The sequence below is a fragment of the Xenopus laevis genome, chromosome 9_10S (assembly GCF_017654675.1).
Source record: "Xenopus laevis strain J_2021 chromosome 9_10S, Xenopus_laevis_v10.1, whole genome shotgun sequence".
NCBI classification, from domain to species: Eukaryota; Metazoa; Chordata; class Amphibia; order Anura; family Pipidae; genus Xenopus; species Xenopus laevis.
In genome coordinates, this window is record NC_054388.1 from 35,820,346 (window position 1) to 35,840,489 (window position 20,144).

The window sequence follows — 20,144 nt, forward strand, 5'->3', positions numbered from 1 at the left end:
GTCTTCATTCAGGAGTTGGTTGTCAGATAAATGATCCAATATATCTTATAGGGGGGCTCCTTTTGCCTAGAAGATGTATTACAGCTCACTCTATTAACATCACCAGAAATCTTGTCTCTCTACATGCAGGATTTGTGCAAAAGGCAGTTATTTTGTTAGATTTTGTTTGTACTGGAATCAGTTATTTGAATGAGCTCTAATTCATCTGCTAGGAAAGGAACCCCCTATAAGATATATTGGATCATTCATCTGACACCCAACTGCTGCATGAAGACAGAATGAAGAGAAACAGATGCTGAGAGAGGAATAGTGAAGATAAAATTGATTATTTCAGAACCAATGCAGATTTTTTTTTATTGTTTTTAGAAAGTTTTTTACTTCAGTTTGAGGAAGCTTGTATTAAATTTTAATTTTGGTGATAGTTCCCCTTTAACCTCCCTAAGCCTAGCTTTTCAACAGCAGCTAAGAGGACACGGAGCATGTGCAGTGTCACTAACCCTCAAGAGATGGCCAACAAAATCCAAAATGGATATCTGTGTCGGTAGAGTAAAATCACTGTGGTCTGAATTCTCCATTATAAAAATAGCTTCGTCACAAAGGATGTCAGAACTGCTGACACTTAACCATAACCATGTGACTATACTCTCATTTGATTTTCCAAAATATAAATTAACCCCACACCTCTGCTTTGCTAAATATCACACATTGTTTTAGGCATAAATACAAGCATTTTAATGACACACATTTGTCAGTAACCCTGCGCAACAGGAACCCTCCAAGGACATTTCTCATGAAAAGACAAGAGCAGATATTACCACTGTTGTTTGATGGGCATTTAATAACAAATGAATAATAATGGGTTCAGTACATATTGTACATGGGAAGGCAATAAAGCAATTATACAATGGTGGGTCAGTACATATAATCAAAGAAAGCTTTTCTTCTTGGATGGTGGGTTGGCCCAGGAAACTTGTGTTTTTAGTCACTTGTATCAATGCCAAGCTTTGCCATTAAAGGGCTTGAGTTAAATAGTACATGGATAACAAAACCGGGGGAAAATGGGCTTGAATTGGCCTTATTCAGTAGGCTGCTGAATCACAACAAGGAAATAGTCTTTATCTGTCACAGGAAAAAAAAATTGAGAAAAAAGTCAGAGAAGAACATGGTTTGATCTCAGAGCAGTGAACTTCAAACCTAATTACAATTTTCATATGTCAGTAATCTAAATGGCCACTGTAAATGAAATATGACTCCTGATATCATGCCACTATTATTATTAAATCTCTATTTGTCTGTCTATCTATCTATCTATCTATCTATCTATCTATCTATCTATCTATCCTTAAACCATACAGGAAATAGTCTGTATTATAACATGACCTGGATGAATGAGAATGTTCACTCACTTAGATACATATTCACCCTGATGCTGTACCCTATTGTAACCACTGAGCAATTACTAATTCATTGTCAAGTGAAGTCAGAATAATGGTTGGGCCCAGGGCAGCAAATAAACACTCACCCCAAATCTCTCCCTAACTGGCCTTCAAGCTGGGCCCCTGAGCTCATAACAAGGTTACAGATATATAGAAACATTGGGGTAAAAGTCACCCTGCTATAGTTCCAGGGGTACCCAAGACACAAATAAGCATCACCCCAAATCTCACCCTAACTGCCCTTCAGTTTGGGCCCCTTAGCTCATAACAAGGTTATAGATATATAGAAACATTGGGGTGACAGTCACCCTGCTATAGTTCCAGGGGTACCCAGGGCACAAATAAGCATCACCCCAAATTTCTTTCTAACTGGCTTTCAGGCTGAGCCCCTTAGCTTAAAACATAATTACAGATATATAGAGATGTAGCACTGAACCCAAAAGCTCAGGTTACCTGGTGCAACCATAATTTCATTTTTCTTAGACCTTATTCGGAGGAACGTTAAATCGTTCTGAGGGTCTATATCCCGAACTGAGCAACGTGCTTTCATCACAAGCTGGTGCATGAGGCCTGCATACTGCACTGTGGTCTGATTATCCATCGTGCTCTTAATTGGAATTCCTGTGGGATTGGAAAAATACATTTAACTTAGAAGCACGATTGTCTGAGGATACAGCAGGGAAGGGAACTTGGGAAAGGGGACATACATATATTCTAAGGCATTTGAGTAAACACAGTGATTGGATGGTCTGTGGGGACCTTACCTGGGTAGAGTGTGGGTTTTAATCCATCTTATTGGCCCCTCTACTCCTTCCAGTGAAAAAAACAATTCATGGTGATGTCACATCAGCTGTACATGGTTCTCATGACTAAAGTGAATGGGTAGTGCCCCTGGGACAGGGGCAAATTGGATAGATTTGGGCAGGGTTGCCAGTCAGCTAGTGTAGGTCAGGCATGGGGCTGCCCTAATGGACCCACATTAGACTCTGGTGCAGGTCAGGCATGGGGCTGCCCTAATGGACCCACATTAGACTCTAATACAAACTATTTTGTACAGACTGTGGCTGTACAATTCTTGAGCACATATAATGGCAGCCATACATGGGCTGATCTTATAGGATCTCTGGCCAATTGTCCCAATGGCTAAATGGACAGAGGCTCACTATTGTTCCAATCAGGGAGTGATACAGTCAATAGCATAAAGCACAAATATCGGAACAGCACAAACTCTAGTTCTTGCTGATTTAGAGCTCCCAGCATCCTCAGTAAGCTACCAGACTAGCAGTTCAGCGTAAGAAAAGGACTGGGCTGGTGTATCCTTATTCTATGGGTATTTATTTAAAGCTTTAGAACAGGCCAGTCTTTTTTTGTATAAACTGTTTTATTATTATTCAAAAGAATAACAAGAAACAAAACAGACAAATATTACAGAAGTGATATATCAAATAGCCACGCAGAACGTATGCATTATGGTACTGTAAAAATGTACATAATATAAAAGCTCTCATTGAATATGTTGCATTAGCCGCAGATCCACGAATTGTTTTGCGCGTCGAACAGGCCAGTCTTAACCCATAATACTCTTTAGAGTGCATTGGGCCAGAACCACAGGACACAATGGTTGCATATAACACAGCCACTCACCTTCAGAGTTCACAATAATGATCCCCTGCACCCCCTTCTGGCCCTGGATCCGTTTCAGAGTCTCTTCCACGTCAGCCTATGTAGGGAAAAATATTCACTCCATTAAACAGGGTAATAAATGATTTCACTGCAATGATGGAGGTTATTGAAGGAATACAGAGACAGACTGCCAAGTAGTGGCTGTTATGGATACAGAGTCCATGGGACAATACTGGGCATACCAGTCAGGAGGCAAGTAAAGCAGTGAGGAGGTAATATGGGAAATAAATCATGAGAAGCAGGGATGGGGATATGCAAGGCTGCCATAATGCATGATAAGAACCAGTGTTGTGTGGAAGCAAAGGCTGGGCAGGTTTGGATCAGCAGGTGGTGAACCAAACTTTGTCCTTGGCTACACCCTGCCCAAGATGTCAGCTCTCTTCAATTACCCAATCCTTCTGGTGACTGTTGCTTATTTTTAGGGATGTGCCAGATCCACTATTATGGCATTTGGCTGAGTCCCAAACAGAATCCAAACCATAATTTGCATATACAAATTAGATTTGGAGTAGGCACTCAATAAAGGCAATCTTCCACCAGGCAGATACATTCAAAGTAAACAGTTTATTGTGTCCACAGCCTTACGCGTTTGGTGATAAACATAATCATAGGCTGTTATGAAAAGCTACGCAATTTCAAGGATTTGTACTGGATCCAGACAGCTTGGATTTAGCCTGCAGAAAAAAAGGCAAATTCCTGGATTTGGTGCATCCCTACTTATTTATAGATTTACACCTGCCCCAGCAGTGACATCAGACTGGGGCGGGCATTGGGTTTTGGGGTGGGAGAGGGCAGGTAGGGTTGCCACCTGGCTGGTATTTTACTGGCCTGCCCGATAAAAATTATGGTTGATCCCAATGTTATTAATAGGGAAAAAAGATAAATATATAGGAAGGCCGGTAATTTTTTTCCAGAAAAGGTGGCAACCCTAAGGGCAGGTTAAGGTTGGACATGGGCAAGCTCGGATTTGTGGAAAGGCCACCTAGGCCCAGGCCTAGGGGGGCGGCATGCTGCCAACCTCACCCACATTGGTTCAAAAACACTGGGGATGCGCTGGAGATACAATCATTTTTTAAATTTCCCATCCACATTTCTCCGGTACAGATGATGAAAATTTGCACGAATAAAGGGGAGGAGACAAGGGAGATGGACGGCAGTGGGTATAGGGGCGCCCACTATGTAAATCCAGCCCTGGACACGGGCCAACGTTTGGTCAGGCTAATTTGTCACCAATAATGGGCACATTTCAGAATACTGATTTAAAGGAAAGAATGTTGGCAGAACCAAGATCTTAAAGCTGAAATGTGGATTGTTTCAGTGACTTAAAGAGCAGGTACTGCTGGGACAACTATGCCTCTTGCCTGGGTGTGAGGGATGCCTTTTCTGTTGCCCTTTACAACTACAACTTCCGCCCACCCCTGCCATGGTGATGTTGCACAAATCACACCCTTTCATCCTGCAGAACAATAACAGCGCCAAACAGCCAATCAAAAGGCAGCTCTAGTGAAGTCATCCGGGCGGCCAAGCTGTTCCCTTCCGACATTTCGGCCAATGGGTAACCAAGTGACATAATTCTACCTAGCAACACCTCATCGGGGTCTGCGGGTGAGTTTGTGGATCACAGTCAGTCCTTCTCATCGTTACCAACCAAGCCCAGGCCGCGGCTTTCTTTCTTTTCACAAGCCGGAGCCACTCCATCTCCCCATAGCACAAAACCTTACTCACCATCGCTAAGCCTTCAACCTCCGCCTTTTCCAGCTGTTAGGCACTCGTAAGCATGCGCGGAACTCTTTCAGCGTTCCTTGCCTGACGTTGTACATTATCCAATCAAAAATCCGTCGAGAGGCGGAGTTATAGAAAGACGTAGCTACGCGGACGCCGACGGTGTCCTGTTTGATCCATATTTGGCAGGCTATTTGGCAGAGAGTCACACTAAGCGGAAGGGAGGGTGTCTGTTTCTGCATGCTGGTTACTAGCTGCAGTTTAGTCCCTTTGAGGGAACCTATCACCCTTAAATGCTTCCCCCGTTGGCTAAGGCAATTACTGTCACTTTCTACAATGGTATAGAATGGGCATCATGTCCACCATTCTGGGGCATACACAACATTTTGAGATTACCTTTAAATTATCTTCTAGTATGTTATAGGATGATTAATTCTAAGCAACTTTTCATCTGGCCTTCATTTTTTTAAATTATTTGCCGTTTTCTTCAGCTTTCAAATGGGGGGGTCACTGACCCCTTCTAAAAAAAAAAACATGTTCTGTAAGGCTGCAAACCCAGGCCCTCTCCAATTCATCTTCCAGTCCCTCATTCAAATCAATGCATGGTTGCTAGTGTAATTTGAACCCTAGTAATCAGATAAATTGCAAATCGGAGAGCTGCTGAATAAAAAGCTCAGTAACAAGCTATAACAAAAATAATAAATAAAAAAAAATGAAAAACATTTGCAAATGGTCACAGAATATCACTTTCCTGTTCCTTACACATGAGAGTGGGCAACAACAGGTTGTTATGCAATGGGACAGGAAATACAACACAAAAACCTGCTTCCGCCCCCTGGTTGCCATCTTTTTTTCCTCGGATGCCTCTCCCCTTCTGATGTCCCAAGACTGAGCTGTTCCTTGTGGGTGTCCTTGGGAGAGCCAAGTAGGCTTTACAGAAATGATGGGTAAGGGTAGGTGGGAGTGGTACATATGTATATTATGATATCATACAAAGCCTTTTCTGCAATTATCTCACAAAAATGGATTCAAAGAAATACATATAGGAGGGAAAAATTTTGAGGGGGGAGAGACCAGGGATTTCAGTCGCCAATTTCCAAATTTTTGTAAAATGTATTTTATTTTGCTTGTTTTGTAGCACATTACCCAGCGTCTAATAACTGTTGTAAGTGATCCACAGGTCCCATATCCTTTTAAATTTCACACAAGAACTGTACTTTGTCTCAGTGTTCTGATTTCCTCAAATTACTTAATTTCCTCCATGGCTGAGAGCCAGTCTCATAATCTTGAAGGTTTTTTGGTATTAATGCTTTGGCAGGGGCAAATTTACTAAAGGGCGAAGTTACTAACGAGGGTGAAAATTTGCTAGCGAAGGAGTTAGACTCTAGCGGTTCTTCGCTCCCTAATGCCTGGTGAAGTTGCGCTCTGGTGAATGGACGTAACTATGAAAATTCACCAAGATGCAGATTTTACTGAACGTTACCTCTTGCGCCAGACTTGCCTTCCTCACCTCAGACCAGACAAAGTGCAATTGAGTAGATAGGCATTCCTAAAAAAAATAGTCCCAAGAAACGCTGGCGTTTTTTTCAGGGTGATAGGCTGAAAAAGAGCGTAATTTTTTTTTAGGGTACCCAGCTTCCCCCCTACATTTCCTAACATATGACACAAACTATACAGTGGGCTCATGTGTAGGGCATTATAACAACTCTAGTTTATTTTATTAAGGTTTCCTGGGCTTGTGTAGTGAAATGTATTTGCTGCAACATATATGTCCATTGAACTTAACTTCCCGCCGTATGCAAATTAGCCAACGCTAGCACAAATTCACTTCGCTTGGCGCAGTAACGCTAGCGTAACTTTGCCAGCGTTCGGCACCCTGGACGCAACTTCGGATTTTAGTGAATTAGCATTGTCCTGGCGAATCTACGCCTGGCGAAGGGTTGCGATGTGAGGGAAGCCGTCGCTGCTGAATATTCAGAGGTTAGTGAATTTGCCCCATAGTGTTCTATGGTTTATTACCACTTGATTAATAATTATGGTATAATGTAATAGGACCAAGGAAGGGATGCTTATAGTGGTTGGTAATGGGATTACTGTTTGGTTCACATTAAAAACCTCTTTCTAGAATTTTTTAATCAGAGAGCACTCCAACCATATATGCATAATAAACCCGTCTGTTCTCGGCATCTCCAGTATTTATCTGACACTTTAGTATACAGTCTAATCAGTTTTTGTGGGGTAAAATACCATTGTAATCAGTTTATGATTGGCTTCATGAGCTTAAGATGCTACAGAACTCTGTATATATATTGCCAGTCTTCCCTTTATTATTCATTTTTAGTTCCATCTCCCAATTTGTTTCCATCTCTTAATGGGGCATTAGCTATTAACCCTTTATAAAACTTTAATTTTCTTTGGTTTAAAAATCAACTTTTCCCACCAGGTGAGCTCTCAATTAATTTGATAGAATAGATGATAAAGCATTTGCACAAACTGGTAGCAGGGCTATGATTATTACTGACCTTGTAGAAGATGGGAAAACTGAACCCTTACAACTAATACAGGAAACCAAAAGATCCACCCAAGAGATTTGTGGTGTTACAAACAATTGCATCATTACATTTCCTCCCTAAACCTCAAATGAATTAAAGTAATGTTTTATAATTCTTCTGTGCTCTGCTGTGCCAAAACATTCTACCACACAAATCTTATGCATATAGCAAAAGTGAAACCCTATTAATCTTGTAGGCAAAAATGAGTACGATATGGTGATGTATTCAGTGTGGGCTAAAAATGATCATTAACTTCAACAAGTTGCCCCTGTTTTGGATCTCGCCATAGATCCCTCTCTGGTCCGTTTCAAAGGAAAGGTGAGCGTGTTCTAATGGAAGCACAGTAGGAGGGGATAACCAATCACAGCCCTGCAGTCATACAAACAAAGACTGCATCAGTTCCTATTATGTCCACCAAGCTGCTCATTGGTTCCTATTCTACAATGCAATGTGTCTACCCTGCACAGCCTGGTAAAGGAGGCAGCAGGAAGTTCAACAGATGGACTAGTTAGATTGTTGGAGAAATTGTCTTGCAGCAAATGATCTGGCGGAGGGGGGGGGGGCAAAGCCATGATGTCACAGGGGCAGGCCAGTGATGTTGCAGGCGGGGCGTGCTACATCACGTGGGCGGGGCTGATCTCCATGTCAATCTGAATGAAATTGACCCGGGCAGCCCTTTTCAAAACCGGGCTATCCGGGTCAAATCTGGACGGGTGGCAACCCTAGTCAAAACACTACTTTTTAAAGCACAGTTTTAAGCCATTCTTGTTTTTTTACACAATATGTCTCCTTGAACCAAGGATGTATTTATTTCTTATTCTTCCTGAGATCATTACAGAAGATGGCACTTTACAGCTTTAGGGACCTATGGCAACCACCCCACCACTTTTGGCTCCACAGATATCTCCTTTTCTAGCTCTACCATAAATACTGAACTTTGAAAAATAAGTGCTAAAATACTCAAACAATAGAAACCCACCCCCCAAACTAAAATAATTAGATGTGGAGTGACTGAAGAACAATAGTGAAATCTATGCAAAACCTAAAATCACATTTTTAAAGATTTCCACATGCAAACACAATATATAGTGTTAAGAAAAGATCTGAGCCATAAATGTCAAATAGGGAAATCAGCAAATTCAGTTTATTTTTATACATAATGTCAAGATTCCTTTTTTTTTTCAACAATTAAATGCAGATTTAATGCAAAGATGTGAAACAAAAGGGTAAAGGAATCGAGAGAGAGAGAGAGAGAGAAGAAAAGTCGCCGTATGCAGTGTAACCGCTAGGCAAGAGATGCTCTGGCAACAACACGGTTACAAATATCAAGGAAAGGAAGAAACAAACCCATGCCCCTTTGGAAAAAACAAAATATATATATATTTATATATATTTATACTATATACACAAGCAATTAGAACTTCTTCCTAAGTCAATCATAAAAATATTGTAGGAGCCTGCCCTATAGAACTAGGGAGAAATCCACATTAATTATAGCTTTTACTTATTGTTAAAAAATAAGAGGGCAGAGAGCCTTTTTAAATCATTTACAGGTGTTTTTTTTTTTGTTCCTTCCATATTTAACTCCCATCCACTAAGGTGTAAGGTATTCACCCAGTCCTACAGGAGATAAAATAGGTAGAAGGGGGAAGAAAAAACGTATTTATCACACGATTCTAGAATGACAAAAAAAATCAAAATAAATCTACACAATAGCCTGTTGCTTCTAATAATTTAGTTTTTTATATATCTCTGTAAAAATCTGTTATATGCAATCTCTGTGATGGGCTTTCTACAATGAGGAGGACACAGAACAGGTAGTCACGGAGTACGCAGCTTCATTTGTAAAAAAAATGTCAGGATTTATTGAGATGGAGGGTTCCAACTGCCTGAAACGCGCATCGTATCATGTGCTTCACCTTTGCTTACTGTCGCAGCTTGTCGCAATACAGTGTTAAACACAGTCGTTGGATGTGACTGCTTTTGATAAGGTTTAGCAGTATCTAGATGACACGTCTATATCTGAACTAGACAATTAAAATGACATTCGCAAGGATAAAGATGGAAATTGTGCCTTTTAATTTGGAGCCATGGCATTCAAAGGGTATAAGGAAGAGCATTAATCAGCTCTACCCCCCAAACAATGTAGGTCTCTATAAAAAGATATTGCATAAAACAGCTCATATGTAAAACCCTGCTTCATGTAAATAAACCATTTTGATAATAATATACTTTTTTAGTAGTATGTGCCATTGGGTAATCCTTAATAGAAATAGTGAATCCTACGAACCCCCTGGGATCGTAGGATTCGATGTGCACCCAAACACACCAAACAAACCATACATGTTCGGTGACATGAGCCAATTAACAGATTCTGTTCTGTTCTGTCTTTTGCTTCCACACTTCTTCCTGGTCAGGTGATCTCTGGGGCAGCACACAGACCATCACGAAATGGTGTTTCAAGAGATGTAAAAGGACAGTTTTTACTTAAATATATATTCCAGTTTGGTAAGATTCTGCTGCTTAAGTATTCATTTTGGGGCTATAGTTTTCCTTTAAAAGCTGTAAGGTGGTCTGGTGAGTATTTCACATACAGTGGTTTTATGGGGAACGCAAGGCCTAAAATAGGGGGAACCTTAAGATGGACAACTAAAAAACTCCCATAGTCATTCAGTCATAGGAGCCCAGCTCTGAGTTGCAGACAAGCTCCAAGCATTTAATGTGCAGGCCTCATGCTCCATCTACTGCATCCAGTACCTCACACAAGTGGGGAAACCAACAGGGCTGACTTAAACAATGCTCTGCTTATTAAAGGGATACTGTCATGGGAATTTTTTTTTTTTTTTTTAAATGCATCCATTAACAGTGCTGCTCCAGCAGACTTCTGCACTGAAATCAGTTTTTCAAAAGAGCAAACAGATTTTTTTATATTTAATTTTAAAATTTGACATGGGGCTAGACATATATATCAGTATCTCAGGTGTCCCCAGTCATGTGCTCTGATAAATTCAGTCACTCTTTATTGCAGCACTGCAAGTTGGAGTGATATCACCCTTCTTTTCCCCAGCCCATCAGTAGAAAAATGGGAAGGTAACCAGATAAAAGCTTCCTGGTAAACACAAGAGCAACACTCAATAGTAAAAATCCATGTGCCACTGCAACCCCATTCACTTACATTGAGTAGGAGAAATAGCCTGTCAGAAAGCAGTTCCATAGTGCAGCACTGGCTCTTTCTGAAAGCACATGACCAGGCAAAATGACCTGAGATGGCTTCCTATATAGGCAGCCACGCCAAGCAGGCAGCTACTCTCAGTTTTGCTGGCAAGATTGCCTGAAATGGTCTTTTTAGTTAATGGAAAAATGCTACATTTAAACGATCTTTTCGAGATAATCGTGGTCTCACGATAACAAAAAGATCTTTTATATATCTTTACATCTATGGCCAGCTTAAAGGGCATGTAAAGGCAAAAAAATAAAATCCCATTTTTACTTTCTTTAATGAAAAAGAAACCTATCTCCAATATACTTTAATTAAAAAATGTGTACTGTTTTTATAAGAAACCTGAATGTATGCAGTGAAATTCTCCTTTCATTTACTGCTGTGGATAGGAATTGTCAGATGGTCCCTAACTGCTGAGCAGGGAAACAATCATAATACAAACATACAACAGCAGGGGGAGCCCCCACCTTACTTCCCAGCCATGCAGAATTCAAGCAGCTTTGTTTATGACGATCCCTAAGCAGCCCAGACCACACTGAGCATGTGCACAGTCTTAATCTTGCAAAGATGTTTAACAAAGTTACAAGATGGTGACCCCTGTAGTCAACTTTCAAAGCATAAATTATTTGTTTGATTAGGCTTGTGGTGCAGTAAGTTCATGTTTATATTTAGTAGACAAAATACAGCATTTCTAGCCTTATTCTATTTTAGACTTTACCTGCCCTTTAAGAGAGGTCAGGCACTGGCGTGCAAGCCACTTCAGTTCTAGATGAATGGTATCAGATTTAAAAAGAAAACTTAAAACACTACAAGCACAAACAGAGCTAAGGGTACTTAGCTGGTGTTCTTAATGATGAAGCTTTCCCAGTTGTTTCCTTTAGGGTAAGGGCACACCTGGTGATTTGGGGAGATTTAGTTGCCTGGAGACTAATTGCCTCTTCTTTGGGGGGCGACTAATCTCCCCGAACGGCTTCCCCTGATCTTGCGCCAGGTTTAATGAAAAGTTGCCTGTGGTATGGCACACGCGGTGCTTCGTATGCCGTATATCGCCCGAAGTTTCCTTGTGAAGCAACTTCGGGTGACTTCAGAATAGGAAGTGCCGCGTGTGCCATGCCGCAGGGGACTTTTCATTATAGCCGGCGCAAGAGAGGGGGAAGCCGTTCAGGGAGATTAGTCGAGGCGATTAATCGCCAGGCGACTAAACCCCCCTGAATCGCCAGGTTTGCCCTCAACCGTAGGAGTTGGAACAATGAACTATTCATTGGGACTAATTATTTCAAAGGACACTATCCTGAAGTACTTAATAAATATGGCTATATACAGCTCAATGGGTTGTGTCCTCTGAAATAACATTGCTTAGTGAATGCAGCTTTTCCAACAGCAATGCACTCACACCTAATATGACAAGGCCTGACACAGTACAAAGGCCCCATAGCAATGCTGGGACATTAAAAGATGGTATCATGGAAGAAGACCGAATATAACCTTCAGGTAGCTGTACTTTTACAGCACACTATCTGCTTAGCAGACATCTAGTGAGGAGCAGACGTCAGGCTACTCAGAAAAAAAACTGAGATCACTTTTAGAGATTATTGACAGATTTGTCAATTGTTAGTCTTGCAGGATTTGGGGCCAAAGGAAATTAGGGGGATCTTCATGCTCAGGGTGGTAGGAAGTGCCCTTGCTTGCACGGGGCTGCAGACACTTTTCTTCTGCCACTGAGATGGGCCAATGGCCATTTATTCCTGTCCGAAACCTTCTGTCTCCTCTATAGCAAACAGTAGTTTTTCTTTCAGCTGTTCGTAGCTTTTGTAGGGTGGAAGATCCAGACGGTTAAAGCTGGAAATAAGGAGAAATATTTGCTTTATTGAGCAATGCAGCTTGTTGTATCTTGTTATCAGATCTGCCAACACCTTAGAAATACAAGATAACGATCAGCACACACTTACAAAGAAAAAAAAAAAAAAAGCAAGATGGTGTCAGAAAGGAAACTGAATAGACTGGAATAAAAGAAAATAATCAAATGGACAGGTAGTGAGAAAACATGGAATTACAACAATAATAAAGCAGATTTCTTTCAATGATGGAATGTGCAATTTAGGATTCATCCATATGATTTCAAGTTGCAACAAGAAAATTCACAGATTTAATTGTGGCAAAAACAACCATTTAAAAAAATTGCCATGTTCTTACCACGTATGACTCCTGGGAAGCCAGTTTTCTTTGCCAACCTTCTCAATACAGAATTTCTGAGGCCCGTTGCTTCCTGTGAAATAGAATTGAAGAAATTAGAGCCAGTTTGCCAACATACAAAAAATGTCTATCCAGAAGCATGGCCCTCGCAAGTGTAAGGTTACGTACCCATTAGATCAGCAAATCCTCCAACAGGTAACCTGCAGGTGCCGGTCACAAACTGCAGAAGTCTCATTCGCTTCTCATTATCAATTTCTTTTACAAACTGGAAAACAGCAGATGCCAAGGATTATTATTATTATCATTATAAGGGAAAAGAAAATGACAGGAAGATTAAAATCGGAAAGGAGGGCATCGGGGAAAGGTGGCAGAAGGCTGTGTAGTCTACTATACGCAGAAGTATGAAGATGCACACACTTAAATGGTGGTTCAAGTCATGTTATAAAATTGGCTAATTCTAAGCAAATTTTTAATTGGCCTTCATTTTTGATAGTTCATGAATTATTTGCCTTCCTCCTCTGACTCTTTCCAGCTTTAAAGGAGAATTCAACCCTAAAGTAAAAAAACCTACCCCACCACCCTACATAGAACCCCCTCCTAGCCTAGCTGCTACCCCGGGCAAATGCCCCTAAGTCTTTACTTACCCCTCGGTACAGATTCTGTCCACCGCAGCCATCTTCTTCTCATCGGTAATTTCCGTGAAGTAAGTGCCGTATTGGCGCATGCGCAGTTGGAGCAATTTTCTGTTTTGTGACAACTGCGCATGCGCCGAAAGTCACGGAAATTGCCGAAGCGCAACTCTCATTCCGAAGATTACCGAAGAGCCGAAAGATGGCTGCAGTGAACTCCACTAGACAGAATCTGCACCGAGGGGTAAGTAAAGACTTTGGGGCATTTGCCCAGGGTAGCAGCTAGGCTGGGGTTGAATTCTCCTTTAAGAGGGTCACGAGCATCTAAAAAACAAATGCTCTGTAAGGCTACAAATGTATTGTTATTACTACTTTTTATTTCTCTTTTTTCTATTCAGGGCCTATCCTATTCATATTTTAGTTTCTTATGTAATGCATGGTTGCTAGGGTAATTTGGACCATAGCAACCCAATTGCTGAAACTGCAAAGTGGAGAGCTGCTATCTAAATAACTCAAAAATAAAAACAGATTGCAAATTGTCTCAGAAGATTACTCTCTACACTCTACAGCATACTTTAAAGGTGAACAACCCCTTTAATGGTATCAAAGCAAAAATGCCACAGAAAAGCTCATCCACTTTCTATTAACTCATATGGGATTTTTAGCAGCGTATTTATAAATGGGTGAATGATAAAATTCACAATTTGCTTCAAAAAATTTGGTTGGGTTTTTCTGTGGCGAGTTCTAATTTCACACTTTGATAAATCTGCCCCCCCCCCCTAAGTTTACATACTGAAATGCAAGCTCTTCTACCTGCCAGAACCAAATGATGAGCTTGCTGGTCCTTGTGTAGTGCCTGTAGATGGTGTTTCGCTGCCAATCATTTAGATCAATTTCCTGCATTCCACACAGAAGCACCTGAAGAGAGATACGATGTTGAGCTTCATAATTCAAGGACACTAGAGAGTGTTTAGTATATTATCTGTGCAACAATAAGACTGCTAGAGACATATGAAATAATGCAACTCCAAGGCTTTTGACAATGTGTACCATAATTCCATTAATACAGTAATTTGTACTTTTTTTAGGCTTACCTCTAACTCCTTTGCATCAAAATATTGCAAGTATTGTTGAGGGAGAATCTCATTGAAACCCTCAAAGAAAGCCTGTGTCTGTTCTTCTACTCCCCGGGACAGTCTCCACTCTGCAACTAGCCTATGGCAAAGTGACAGTTATCCCACATGTTGGAAATCAGGACACGATAAAGTGCAAGCAAGAACTTTTGTTTCTAGAGGGACAGCTATTTGAGATGAATCTCCTAGCTCAGCATCTTCAAGTGCCCTTGCAATGCTGTCAGTGGGATGCTAGGAAGGGTCATAAATTCTGACTGCACCACACTAGGAGGCATATTTATGAAAGGTCGACTTTCGAATTCATGTGAGTTTTTAAAAACTCCCATAAATTCAACCAATTGAAATTTATTTAAAAAAAAAAAAAAAATCAAATTTTTAAAACTCAGAGGAATTATAATCGACCCGAAAACTCGTATCAAATTTTATTCAAGTTTTTTTCGGAGAAAAAACTTGAATGTCCGGAAGGCTGCAAACAACTCCAAATTGATCCCTGGACCTCTCCCATTGACTTAAAGGAGAACTAAACCCTAAAAATGAATAGGGATAAAAATACCATATTTTATATAGTGAACTTATTGCACCAGCCTAAAGTTTCAGCTTGTCAATAGTATCAATGATCCAGGACTTCAAACTTGTCACAGGGGGTCACCATCTTGGAAAATGTCTGCGACACTCACATGCTCAGTGGGCTCTGAGCAGCTGTTTGAGAAGCTAAATTTAGGGGTCATTGCAAATTATCAAGCAGAAAATGAGGTTGTCCTGTAATATAAGCTGATGGTACAGGGCTGATTATTAAATTCTGAAGCTAGTTGCACTGGTTTCTGTGCTGCCATGTAGTAATTATCCATATTAATTACTAATTAGCCCTATACTGTGGCATTTCTATTCTATGTGTACTTTATATTGTTAGTGGGTCCCTAAGCTCAGTAAGTGACAGCAGCACAGAGCATGTGCAGGGAATCAGTAGAAAAAAAGATGGGGAGCTACTGGGGCATCTTTGGAGACACAGATTTTTACTGCTAAAGGGCTGTGGTTGCCAGGGGCTGGTACATAAACCCAAAACATAATGTACAACATTTCCAGCCTACTTCTTTAGTTTAACTTTCCTTGTCCGGCAGGTTTTAGGTGGTGACTAGTCGAATTCGATTTTTTTTTTTTAAACTCGAATCTAATTTGAATAACTCCCTAGTCGAATTTGACAGTTTTGACCAAAAAAAAAGAGAGAATATCGAATTTTCAATTCAAACCTTGATAAATCTGTTCCTATGTAAACAATGTCCTACAACAGCACCTGACATGATATAAATGATGATGACATCTAAATATAAATGAACCATGGAAAAAGCAGGGGTCTGTGTGTGTAAGTACCGGATGTATTCTTCCTTGTTCTCTTCCGTCACCTGGATGTTACTGCCATCAGGTTTCAGATCATGACTTTTGACTTCCCCCAAAATTTCTTTGTCCACTGAAAAAAACATCTCCAGGCCACACTCCTCAATGTTGTTGTCCCTGTGGCAAACACAATGATTATGTCTATAAATTAAAGGTTTAAATTCAAATTATATTACAAGATGCTTCAATATCCATATGATATTTTATGCAAAGAGCCTTATTTGCATTCTTGTGTATTATATATTGGTCCAAGAAATAAGGGGGAGTTAGTGATACCCGAAGCATTTACATTTTGATTTACACACAATAGGCATTTTATTTTTCTAACAATTGCACACTTCTGTATAGTTAAAAAAAAATCTATTTTCAAGTTAGAAATATTACATCAAGTTACTTACTTTATCCATATAAGTGAATTGTAGAATTCAGGATCCACAGATTCCAAATCTTTTAGACCCACTGGTTTATTTAAGATCCGTTTGTAAAAAGGCAACGAGAAACCCGTGTCTATAAACTTGCCATGGAACAGGGCCTGAGATGAAGGAAGAGTTGCGGTATGAGCAAGGATCAGACTGAAACTCTGAGGGACTGTCAGAAAAGGAACTAAATGTATCCTAAAACAGCTATATAAAAAGAATCCTGTTCATGCAAATGCTGTGCAGACATACAAATTTTAGTATGAAAATTAATATTAGAGTTTTTAACTATATGTGAGCAACTGAGAAATTCTGAAACAAGTTACATAAGATGAAAATTCCCTAAGTTCCTTTTACAATACAAATGTTACCAAGAGCTGTTGCTGACTCACCATGGCTATGAACCTGCCAATGAAGCGGAAGTAGCGGAGGTGGTCTGGGTTAATGTAGGAAGCAGGGTTGATCTGTAGACAGTAGTTATCCTTCCCAGCGTATTCAAATAGGCAGTACATTGGATTCATTACTTCATGGGACAGGAGGAAGAACCACTCTCTGAGGAATATACACAGCAAATGAAAGTATGCTCGCAAGTACCAAGAACAAGGTTATACACACACACACAGAGCCAATTGTTCACACGTTACCTTGCCACTCCTCCATAATCTAAACCCTCTTCCCCAGGGATGATAAGCCACAGTCTTCTCCTGAGATCTTGTGGGTTGAAACTCATTATCTAATGAAAGCAAATATATATTTATATAACTGGTATCCAGAGTTACAACCGGCAGCTATAATTCTATGCAGAGGATACAGAAGCCAGTTAATTGGAACGGAGTTATAGTAACCGTATCCAAAGTCTGTAATGCCAATTTCTCTTTTATAGCTAACAGTGTATGGCTGTGCTTGCAGAACAAAACATGGGCACTTAAAGGGCAACAATCGCTACTGAAAAAATTACTGTAGTGCATGTTCAGCAACTCTGTTTCACACTATTCATCTTACTATGTGTAATTATTGCTAAGCTCTTGGACCTGATTTCCTGGAAAGACCACACACTAATGCTATGACAAACATTGTGTCTGGATTGTTTTCAACAAAAACTATTTTAAATTGAGGGATCACAGGTTAAATAGTGGATAACAGATAACACCATTATGTTCTACAGAGCTTATCTGCTGTGTAACTTAAGCCTTTTCTCCTTTGAATGGCTGCCCCCATTGCTACACAGCAGCTTATTTATATAAACAATAGTAGTGTTTCTGAAGCAAACACAGCAGTTTCACCAGGTCCAGGGCAACACTGTATTATATTTTTATTACTTTAAACACTTTAATTTTTTTGGTATTGCTGTGCCTTTAAAGGGAAAACTTTTATTATACTACATTATATGAACTATAACTATTGAGTGCTAGAATGTAGCAAGCTAATAACGTTTACCTATATGCATACATTCATTTTGCACATTTAAATTAACTGGTTGTTAATTGGTTGTTTGATCTCATTTTGGTGCCAGTCAGTGGGTTCTTATGATTTTCACAAGTCACTTTTTGTTATCTCAGTGTGGATTGAAAAGTTGGAGATAAGAGGTGTATGAACTAAAGACATTTTGTTGTCTTGTTGCTGAATGCTCTTATAGAATTCAGCACACATTTTTATATCAGAAATATACACATTTTTAAAAACACACAAAAAAAATAACCACCCACTTGCTGAAATGAATCTTCAAAAAGCGTTTTCCTGTTCACAGTGATCTTGACATGCTGAGGCATATAAAGTTGCTGTAAAGTATGAACAATATTTATTAGTACACAGTAATTGAAACAATGCACTGTACTGTATATATTACACAGACTGTAATGGAAGCAGAAGACTCTTAAAGCAGTTTACATACTTGTTCATACCATCTTTATAATGAGGCAGAATAGAATCTCTGTGGCTTGACACTTGCACCAGTGAAATGTAAGGTATTATATTGCTACATAATAATTATTTCAGTATACATACAGGTATATAGTACAATGAATTCTACTTGATATGTGTGTAAAGATAAGTAAAATAAGAGAATGTGGTATTGACGAGGGTGCTATTCTAAGCACTTTTGCAATGTACATTCATTATTTATATTTCTTTAATTCCAAGATATCAAGGGATACATGTACTGTTTATATGAATGCATTTTGTTACAACAGCGCCGCCTTTTTTCAACCACTCTGAATACCAAGTAGTCAAGGAAGTTGTCAGGAGAAAGAAAGAGGCTGCTCTGATGTTCTTCTGTTAGGAAAAAAAATAGAAGCCTTTCTCAAACCTTTCCTAAGCAGAAGAACAACAGAGCAGCCTATTTCTTTCTCCTGACAACTTCACGACTACTTGGTGGTCAGACTGGTTGGATATTGACCAGCAGGTGGCCATGTTGCATCAAAATTCATTCATATTAACAGTACATGTACTCTTTAATATCTTGGAATTAAAGAAACATAAATAATGAATGTACATTGCAAAAGTTCTTAGAATAGCACCCTCATCAATTTTACATTAACTTATTTTAAAGGTTTACGTATCCTTTAAGGAGGCATGGTGTATGGGCTGCAACATCAATAGCAGAAAGGCTGGTGGGACACCCCCTGAACAATGAATTGCTTTGAGACCCTTCAGTTATATTTACCTGGCACCAAAATCGGAAGTACTGAACCTTAGCCTTAAAATCCCTTACGTAGGCGATTTGAGGTCCATTGTCCCTGTAAGCAGAGAATGAAATATCAGAAATCCGTAGTTTCATACCTTTCCTACTACATTTCCAAACAAAAAACAAGAACCACTCCTGCACAAAATGCATGTACGTTTTGTGTGACGCTCATTACAGCACCTTAATAAATATACATTGCAGCCTGCATGAATTATATCTAAAAGGGGATTTAAAAAGATATTTAAAAGGGAAGTATGACCAATTTTGTCATCCTGTTGATTATAATAAGGCCCTGTCACTTCTTGAAAATGCTTTGTTTCAAAGGTTATTGCTTAACACACAGTAGTGGCACTGTTCTATGGCTTTCTATGGAAGTGGCAAGTAACACTACAAGTAACACAGTGAACCAAACAAAAACTATAAAATTAACACATAGAACTCACTTTATTTACATCAGCTGGAAAGACTCATAACCAATTACTTTGCCCTTTAGGATACCCATTTTGCTAGGGCTGGCTCAAGATTTTTAGGATTCAGTTAAATATTAAATCCACCACAAAAGATTTGGCAGAAACGTAAACCAAATAAGCAAAATCCGCCCCAAAAAATAAATCAACTTACAGCATGCATCCTCGACCCCAGATGTGATAGTCTAATGTCAAATGATATTTAGGGTTTGGATTCGGTTGGTCTAATACTAAGGATTCATATTCAGCAATAAAAAATAATTCTAATTCAATGCATCACTACTTTGAAGGCATTTAGGAAAAGAATCACTGGGTATCATCAAATTTCTACTCACAGAGCTGATTTGCCAGTCCGAGGATCAATATAGGTGGTGGTTTTCCTGTTGTGATCCACAAAATATGGGATGCCGTCTACTGTAAACCTCATTTCCCAACCCTCTGGTAAAGGCTTGTCGTTCAACTGTCTGAAGAAAACAGATACTTGTTGAAGGCAGGTGCAAATACAATAGAGAGTAGGTAGTGGTCTTTAAAATTCCGTTTATGGCAGTGGTTCACAAACTGCGGGTTGGCCCACCTTGAAGAACCTTAAGGTCATTTTGTGAGATTTGGGGATGAATG

At 39.7% G+C, this 20,144-nt stretch overlaps 2 protein-coding genes across 2 annotated transcripts in view; both read right to left on the reverse strand.

Annotated features, from left to right (window-relative positions):
* Window positions 1-818: 818 nt before the first annotated feature.
* On the reverse strand, window positions 819-4,968 carry LOC108702761 (dynein light chain roadblock-type 1). Its single transcript, XM_018238418.2, has 4 exons — window positions 4,845-4,968; window positions 3,081-3,156; window positions 1,890-2,057; window positions 819-1,119 (listed from the first exon to the last, which is right to left on the reverse strand). The coding sequence occupies exons 1-4, from the start codon at window positions 4,845-4,847 to the stop codon at window positions 1,076-1,078; spliced, it is 291 nt and encodes a 96-aa protein (XP_018093907.1). The 5' UTR covers window positions 4,848-4,968; the 3' UTR covers window positions 819-1,075.
* A 6,762-nt stretch (window positions 4,969-11,730) lies between these two features.
* LOC108702762 (E3 ubiquitin-protein ligase Itchy) overlaps window positions 11,731-20,144 on the reverse strand; it is a 43,222-nt gene continuing 34,808 nt past the window's right edge. The window contains exons 13-24 of the mRNA XM_018238420.2: window positions 19,862-19,990; window positions 19,039-19,111; window positions 18,083-18,154; window positions 17,021-17,109; window positions 16,769-16,928; window positions 16,359-16,492; window positions 15,937-16,077; window positions 14,530-14,650; window positions 14,249-14,353; window positions 12,975-13,071; window positions 12,807-12,879; window positions 11,731-12,452 (exon numbers count right to left, since the gene is read on the reverse strand). Of these exons, the coding sequence (XP_018093909.1) occupies window positions 12,353-12,452; window positions 12,807-12,879; window positions 12,975-13,071; window positions 14,249-14,353; window positions 14,530-14,650; window positions 15,937-16,077; window positions 16,359-16,492; window positions 16,769-16,928; window positions 17,021-17,109; window positions 18,083-18,154; window positions 19,039-19,111; window positions 19,862-19,990 (1,294 nt within the window). The 3' untranslated portion in view covers window positions 11,731-12,352. The remainder of the gene's footprint in view (window positions 12,453-12,806; window positions 12,880-12,974; window positions 13,072-14,248; window positions 14,354-14,529; window positions 14,651-15,936; window positions 16,078-16,358; window positions 16,493-16,768; window positions 16,929-17,020; window positions 17,110-18,082; window positions 18,155-19,038; window positions 19,112-19,861; window positions 19,991-20,144) is intronic.